Here is an 8,478-nt window from a genome sequence, read left to right as displayed (position 1 = left end):
AGCTGCCAAGGGAGTTAGAGTTCAAGTATCTGCAGGTTAGGGATTGCACGAAAGGTCTGGAGGGGATTCCCTAGGTTGCTGTGATACTCTGCTGCTTCCAGAGGAGGAGGTGTGGAAGAGAAGGGAAGAATTGGGGATATACACATACATGACAGGGGGGGTTAGGGAGGCAAGTGGGTGTAAAGATAGAGAAAAGGAGAAATGAGAGATTAATTCAGAGTAGGAGTGAGGCACTGCAAAGGATAAACAGGACCTCTTGCAAGGATGAGTCTGATACAGTACAAGGTGGTGCAGATGACCTCAGGAGAGAGCAAGTGGGTTCTTTCAGAGAGCAGATTGAGTGGGGAATCAGAATCATGCACACATTTGAGGTCGTGAAAGATTGGGCAGATTCTGGGTGGAGTGTTCGTGTCTTAGCCAGGATAGTGGAGGCAATATTTGGGGTTTACTGAAGTGGCAGTTGGCAATGCCACAGTTGATTGCTGGTAAGTATGTTCCCTGGGGTGTGTCAACCTGTTGATACATTTTTTTTAATATACATTTTTTATTTTATAATTTTTTTTCCCCCAATCAATCAATCCCAGCACACTGCAACCAAGCGTGCTGTAACCAGAGCTAAGAAATTAAAATGTATACTTTTAATCCACCATCATGGTGATTTAAACAATGTGCTGAATGAATACTAACCAGATGTAATTGTCAATTACAAGCCTGGACTGATGGTTTGGTGCAGAGGCATTCAAAGCACAAACCAGCTAGCCTCCGTTAGGCCACAGCAACATGGATTGTACACCTACCCCATGAGTTATGCAGGTCAACTTTATTTTGGTTTGTCTTTTACATTCATTGAAGAGCTTCAAACAACTCCAGTTGGTCGCTTCATTACTTTAGCCAAAGTAATTGCAAGGACAAGGAACACCATGGAAGATAACACAGCAATACCAGGAACTGTAGCAATCATCAAGTCTGCAGGGAAAGAAAACGAAATTATGCAGGTTGTGGTGGATCAAGCATTCAAAACAGAGCAGCTGGCATGTCTAGCCACTGGATGGTAATTTAATTGTCCAAGAATTCTCAATTTGGAATAAGAGTGCAGAACCCATCAAAGTCATCTGGGAGCTGAATCAGTCAGCACGCAGTGTACCAACCTCAACACTACCACCCTGTAAATTCCCATTCCGACAGTTGAGGTTGAAACAGACAGGTCAAATGTGATGTACCTACCCCAAAGGCAAATGAGCATTGAAGGAAACAGATCAGTGTTCCTGGAGCCTGCTCCAACACATCATGCCCACCCCAGAATATGAACAATAAAAACTTGCATGTAAAACTTACTAGGTTTACCAACTTCATGCACATGTGTTTTAGAGCGAGCCCAATGAATAGGTCCATAAGTCAATAATCCTTCATATTGACTGTTAGTATCCCTTTTGGTCTTGGGTGATGATGGGCCAGGACAGTTCTAGGTGAAAGTAAAGGTGAAAATGTGAAGTTTAAAATTTAAAACTGTCCAATCAATGCTATAATCTTAGGGAGTACAACTTACAATCATACAAGGCTCCAGGCTGTCAGGTGCACAAATTTCAGTTCTGCAATGCAGGAACACTACTGGATACTTCACAAATCGAAACATCTGCACACTGAAGTTGGCCATAGTCTCATTTCCAATTTGATTGTGATATTGCACAGTTTCATCAATAGGGCATCTGGAATCAAGTTAAATAACAATGCCAGTAGATGCAAGCAGTTGGAAATTAGGCTCATATGCAACTAACTTATACCAGCACAACACATGTTAGGCCACTATATACACTTTACTTACCCATTCTTAATTAAGTAATACTGGGGCAAGGCATCTGGGTTTTTTGTTGGTGTAGCCCAGCAGTCATTTATTGTTAAGTCAAAAAAGTTATTTTCTCCTGGTTCAATTTTCACACTGATGTACAGTCTCTCAGTCCAAGAGAGAACTGGCAACTCCACATAAGCATTCTCATACTTGGAGCTTTCATATAAAGCCATTGATACAATGACTATTCCTTCCTGCATATGTAGCACTGCAATTCTAAAGAAATAATATACTTCATTAAAAATCACATCACAGCATAAGAATTATGGCAAAACTTGATCTCACCACCCATTTCTTCCAAGTTGCTCATTGAGCAGTGGCAGAAAGATAAAACAAATGATACCCAACTACAGACAGAATTTGCTGATGGGGGGGGGGGGGGGGGGGGGAAGAAAATCACCTTGTACAATACTAATTTACCCATAGTGTTTTGGTCAGGACCACCTCATGGATATGGGCAATGACAGTAAGGTGGTTCCTTGCAAATTTCTGTTCACAAGGAAGTGTTTGTTAGGCAGTGAACTGAGGAAGGAGTGGAGGGTCAAGTGCACATCTAGAATGGAGAATTAAAAGCTAGATAGCTGCAGCCTACCTTTGGTTTGATACCAGAAAAAGTAAAGATTGAAAAAGTGAAGATTGAACCATGGAAAGGCAAGTAGAACTGGATTTTAAAAAGTGGATTTACCCATGAAAATTGGGAGAAAAGTTTTGCATTCCTATAGCTGTGAAGCAAGAAAAACAGCCTCTGGCAGGCTGGACACTTGTGCCTGATCTATATAGAAGTACAAGGTATCATTTCCATGCAGATTTGGTAGCTGTTAGGACTTGGGCAGAAACTAGGTGCAAGGCAGGTGACATTTGTGCCAAGGTAATGTGCAAGTTGGATCAGTCAGCTTAGTGTTTTTGGATTGATGGATAGAGGATATTCAACCTATACCAACAATTCCCAAATTCCTACCTTGGTTCAACTGCAAAGGCGTTTCTTGATGGCTCAAAAGGATTAACAATTCTGTGCAAACTATTTTAAATTCAGAGGATTGTCTACTTGATGTAAAGTTGGCTCTAGGCAATAGTGTCAGCAGTTGGGAGAAGGATGTTTAGAGACTGGATGCCTTACAGAATCTAGCCCCTTGCATCCATGTACCTTCCAGAATTCATCTGGAAAGTTAGGCGAGAAAGTTTCTTGCAACAAGAGCTTGGGTTTTAATTTTTTTGCTCTGTAATTAGGATTTGAGAAAGTATTGTCATTCATCCAGTCTAATGTCAAATGAAGATCTCAGCTGGTTAAAGTAGAGATCAAAAGCCAGTTGATTTGACAAGGCTTCATCATTTCCATGGACACAAGACAATCTATTGAAAAGTGGGAATTTGTCAGTTCCATAATACAAGCAAAGTCAAAACATTTCACCAAGCAACAGTAACCATAAAAAATACTTGCGTTGTTTTTGGCTGTATTGGGAATTCAAGCTGCACGGTTCTTTGACGATGGTATACACAAGTGAAGTCAATTGCTTCAGAAGGAAGTCTGGTGATGATTCCAGTCATTTGTTTGGTATGCAATCCATTCATATACATGATGTGTGTAGCATTACTCTGAATGAGCAGAAACAAAACTGAATTTCCAAGTGGTTATACAGTATTTTTTAAAGTGAACCAAAATTAGTTCAGTGCTAGGATTGAAAAATCACATCAGGATATAAATTCCATTTATTTAAAACAATTTTGGGATTAGAGTTGGAATGTTGACATCCACAATTTCCCAGGCATGTTCTGCACAAAGGTCAAATTCAATCCAGCCAATTACCACCCCATGAATCTGCTCAGTGAAGTGATGGAAGGGGTCATCAGCAGTACTACTAAAAACCAGCACTTGCTGAGCAATAACGTGCAGGAGAACTGCCCTTGACAAACATGAAATCAAGGAGCACCTAGCAAATAAGAGTCATGGGTATCAATGGGGAAAATGCACCACTGGTTGGAGTCATACCTAGCACAAAAGATGGTTGGAGGTCAAACTCCATTCCAGGATATCACTGCAAGAGTTCCTCAGGGTAGTGCAGAGTCCCAACTGCTTCAGGTGATCATCCTTCCATCACAAGGACAGAAATGGAGATGGCATAATATCCAGTATCATAACATCCTGAGTGGGGCCATTGACCTGAAATTCAACTAGTCATAAATATTGTGGCTATAAGCACAGGTCTCAAGAGGTTAGGAAGCCTGTAGCAAGTAACTTGCTTGACTCCAAAGCTTGTCCACCATAAAGTACAAGCAAGGAGTATAATGAAATACACTCCCCTGATGTGTAGCTCCAACAATTCACTGTACATTCAGGACAAAGCAACCCACTCGACATCCACAAATATTCAGTCCCTGCACCAACACAATTAGGGTGTACCATCCACAAGACTCACTGCAGGAACTCACCAAGTCTTAGACATCACCTTCTAAAACTTTGAACAATACCATCTAGAAGGACAAGGGCAGCAGATACAAGGGTTCAACCACCTAGAAGTTCTGCCAATCCACCATCCAGACTTCTGTATTGCTGTTAATGTTCCTTCAGTGTCACTGGGTCAAAATCCTGGAACACCTCCCTAACCACACCAGAGCCTGCAGTAGTTCAAAGCAGATCAGCACCCAAGGGAAATAGATCCTGGCCTAGCTAGCAACATCCACATCCTGAACACGCTTATACTGTCTTGCAGATGGGATATCTGCTTCTTACTGCAGAATATATAGCTCATGACATTCACTACCAGCATTATTAACCATAGATCTATCTGGCCATCTTCATGCCACTCCAGTCCTCAAACAGCATACTGCACTGCACGCAAGGAAGCCTTCCAAGCCCACCTCTGGCTATTACTCAACTAATTCAGATTCCCTGAAAAGTTACCCAATGAAAAACATTGGCCTATGCAACCACTCCTTAAGGAGTCACATGCATCATTTGTGAGGAATCTGCACTATGGGAGATTCCTGTACTTATGTATGGAGGCCTGATGTTTTTTTCTGCAAGCTTTATGGCGTACATGCGAATTGAATGCAGTGGTTTAATTTCTTTACAGACAAAATGGAGAGAAAGATGGGCAGAGTAATTTGAAATGGAAGGAGCAACAGTAAGTACTGCTTTCAGCAGTGGTTCTCAACAGGCAGCCCGTATGGAATCATCCATTATTTTCAAACCTCGAGGTAGATGGTTTACAGTAGATGTGCCAAAATTTATATCTAGGTAGTGAAGGTTGTGAAGGACAGAAGGAGCACTGTGGACCTCCTTGTGCAATCTTCTTTCTACATGGCCAGCTTCTATTGTAACAGCAGCTTATTATTCCAAGAGATGTGCAATTCCAAATTCTCTCTCCAAACCAGGTTACTACGAAGTTTAGACCAAGACTAACCACTCCTGATTAAATAGATTTAAATCTGAATGGTTACAGTACAGGAGGCCATTGTGACCATACGAGTCAGGCTGCATGTTCACTTAAAAATTCTTACCACCAGAACAGTACCACAACTGGAGTAATTATTGTGGTGGATGGTGATAGTGTAGTATTCTTCCCCATGTATAACTTCTAATGCAGCTTTGCAGGCACCCTCAAACAGCTGTACAGAGTCCTTGGTTACATTTTTCCAGTCGAAGTAATCCTTTAAGACAGAGACTTTTATGTAGGTCTGCTCACACATCACCTCCATTTTTATATCTAGAGAGGGGGGGGGGGGGAAAGAAAAAAAAAAAAAAAAAAAAAAGAGTTTAATCCCTCCTACTACAGGTGCTTATAATTTATTTTAGGAAACAGCAAGAATTTATCACATTTAATCAACATGAGTGACAGATAAATGTTTGGTGATCTGCCTCAAGATGTTGGCAAGTAGTGTTTAAACATCAGAGGGACAGAAATGGAGGCCAGAATTGGCAGGCAGAGATAGGCAAGTAGGGCCTGGTGGATATTAATGCACAGACAATGTATTTGCAGAGGGCAGAAGTAAAACCTGCCAAGATTGGAACCCAGGTTTGGATGAAGTCTTAAGCAGCATATAGCAAAGGCAAGGTTGAGCTTGGGAGGCATTTAAGAAGAGAATATAGGCAGTCTTAGGAATGGTGATCAGCAGATTCCTCACTGGACCAAATGGATAGGTCGGCTCAGCCTCTGAAAAAATGGAGCAGACAATTGACTTGTATCGTCAATATTTTTGAAGTAAATACCTGCTTATCCACTATCAAAGTCAGATAAGCAGTCCTGACAGGAGACAAAGGAGGGGTGAAGGCAACATGGAGCCAGGTACAGCATGTGAAAAACTGAGTTCAAATGTTGCCCTGTAGCAGAGAAATAGGCATACGTTATAGGAAAGGGTCATCGCAACTGCATTAAAGATTGGAGCTAGGAAAGGGTAGTCCCACCCAGCTAGGCAATTGGGGGGTTGCTCATCAGTTCCTAGAGGAAGAGTTTACTTTTGCTACAGTAAAACCGATGGTATCAATGTCCATAGAAAGTCAGGCAACCCACTACATTCAGTTCCAGTACCTTCACATGTCTCGCCTTTAAGTCCATGAACACACTTGCATTGAGCAACATCATTCACCATAATACAGCTCCCTTCATTCTTACAAGGATTAGGATCACAACCTGTTGGATAAAATCAGTACAAATTATGGTTGAACTTGGTTCTCATTCAGTCTTTTCAAACTCTCATTCATATTGCAAATCGAGTGGTTGCTTCAATGTCACAGGAGCCACATGCAATATTTACAGTAACATTTGATGCACAGTTTGCTTTCAGTCTCTGCCTTGATCAATAGGCAGCACGGTAGCATAGTGGTTAGCACAATTGCTTCACAGTCCCAGGTTCAATCACCAGCTTGGGTCACCGTCTGTCCGCACAATCTCCGTGTGCTTCCTCCGGATATCTCCCACAGTCCGAAGATGTGCAGGTTAGGTGGATTGGTCATGCTAAATTGCCCTTAGTGTTGGGTGGAGTTACTGGGTCGTGGGATTGGATAGGGTGCTGTTTCCAAGAGCCAGTGCAGACTCAATGGGCCAAATGGCCTCCTTCTGCACTGTAAATTCTTATGATTCTAGGAGACAAAGGACAGAAGGTGGTCAACCTCCGACCTGCTGATTTTTTTCCCCAGCAGTTTCACATTCTCAGCATTTTGCTCCTCGGGAGTCATGTTTATGCTCCAATATAACACGGCTGCTGGAGTGGCGATGACAGCCATGAAGACTGATGGCCCAGAACCAAATCTGGTATAGATCACAATTTTAATGTTAGTTTAGACCTAATTTTATGACCCACATTCCAGTAAAGTTACATTTTTATTTCTAGACTCTCTCTCTTCCCCCCCCCCCACACACCACTATTGGGGAGACAGTGGTATAGTTACTAGACTAATCCAGAGACCCAGGGTTATGCTTTAAGGACCCTGGTTCAAATCCCACCATCCATAGATGGAGAGATTGGAATTCAATAAAAATATTAAATTTCAAAAAGTGATCATGGAACCATTGTCCATGGTCACAAAACCCCATCTGGTTTACTAGGAAAAGGAAATCGGTCGTCCTCACCTGGTCTGTCCGACATGGGACTCCCGAACAACGTGATTGACTTTAAACCCCTCAAGAGTGGTAATAAATGCTGGGCCGGTCAGCCACTCCCTCATTTCATTCATGAATAAAACCAAACAAGAAAATTTTACCTGAACAACTTGGGAGAGTCATTATAGAAAATTTACTCATGGCAGTAAAATGGTTTAGTGAAAACCAAGTGGTCGCATTAAGAGCGCATTGCTAAAATTAAGTCTACTTTCTCACGCAAAGTGTCTTGGAAAGAGGCCTACAAGAAAGTCAGACCCAAAATCTTTTTCGAACGAGAGCGGGAGTCGCTGATTGGATATCGAGACAATATCTAACTGGGATGGGAAGAGAAGGGGGCCGCTGGTAGGGACCGGGGTGGAATTCGCTTTTTAACCACACGGTGAAGTATTTCTCTCTACTTACAGACTTACCAGAACCATGAGTTGTGACAAAAACTCCACAAAATAACAGCATCAGCACCTTGAACAGCGCCTGCAAAAACACACAAAATATCATTTCCTATTCGGCCCGGTTTGACTTTTCCCACACTAGATTACAGCCAGACTTCCACACACCATTTGTGTTCTCTACTCCACCAGCTCCTGTGTAGCACCGGCAAAGGGACTTTAACTTGTCCGAGCGGGACGGCCATTAGTCAAGGCTATTAGTCTCAGCTGTGCTGTATCAATTCGTCAACAAGGCAATTAGATGAATGCCAGATTTTAACAAGTTAGTTTCGGAAAGGAGCACAATTATAATGAACGCTTACAGTCCATTCCACTCGAGACATATTGATTAGTCATAACACTGGCGTCGCAATCTACACATTCAGTATTTGAGGAGTGATTAAGATTAATTGAGGACACGGTGACCTGGAAGAGATATTATTGTGAGCCCTCGGGCAATTGTAGTTCGGAGTAGCCTATTTTACACATGAGTAGCAGTGGCCTATATTTTGATTCAATCTATTTCACTGAGCCAAAACCCAATTTAACAACTTCCCATGCACTATTTTGGGGTCCAATCAACTTAATATACAAAAAGAAATCAACTCAG

The 8,478-nt window shown here is 42.0% G+C and overlaps 1 protein-coding gene across 2 annotated transcripts; it reads right to left on the bottom strand.

The window, feature by feature from the left end:
* Window positions 1-803: 803 nt before the first annotated feature.
* On the bottom strand, window positions 804-8,136 carry LOC140384844 (pancreatic secretory granule membrane major glycoprotein GP2-like). 2 transcript variants are annotated; one of them, XM_072466800.1, is made up of 9 exons: window positions 7,998-8,136; window positions 7,854-7,914; window positions 6,373-6,474; window positions 5,345-5,550; window positions 3,285-3,439; window positions 1,823-2,062; window positions 1,547-1,706; window positions 1,336-1,462; window positions 804-966 (listed from the first exon to the last, which is right to left on the bottom strand). In XM_072466800.1, exons 1-9 carry the CDS (start codon window positions 7,998-8,000, stop codon window positions 857-859), a joined length of 1,164 nt encoding a protein of 387 aa, XP_072322901.1. In that variant the 5' UTR covers window positions 8,001-8,136; the 3' UTR covers window positions 804-856. The 2 variants fall into 2 exon arrangements, with proteins under 2 accessions (XP_072322901.1, XP_072322900.1); XM_072466799.1 differs by lacking the exon at window positions 7,998-8,136 and having other exon boundaries at window positions 7,854-7,977.
* Between the last annotated feature and the right edge of the window lie 342 nt (window positions 8,137-8,478).

Source organism: Scyliorhinus torazame, chromosome 10, assembly GCF_047496885.1.
Source record: "Scyliorhinus torazame isolate Kashiwa2021f chromosome 10, sScyTor2.1, whole genome shotgun sequence".
In the NCBI taxonomy this organism is placed as follows: Eukaryota; Metazoa; Chordata; class Chondrichthyes; order Carcharhiniformes; family Scyliorhinidae; genus Scyliorhinus; species Scyliorhinus torazame.
This window is presented reverse-complemented; position numbering and strand designations above follow the sequence as displayed.

Bases quoted from the DNA above. Each gene is read 5' to 3' on its own strand.
- LOC140384844 (XM_072466799.1), bottom strand. From the start codon at position 7,938: ATGATATTTTGTGTGTTTTTGCAGGCGCTGTTCAAGGTGCTGATGCTG. The intron at 6,475-7,853 runs GTAAGTCTGTAA...TTTATCCAACAG, and splicing joins TGTCACAACTCATGGTTCTG to GTTGTGATCCTAATCCTTGT. The intron at 3,440-5,344 runs GTAAGAATTTTT...CTGCTCATTCAG, and splicing joins GTTGTGGTACTGTTCTGGTG to AGTAATGCTACACACATCAT.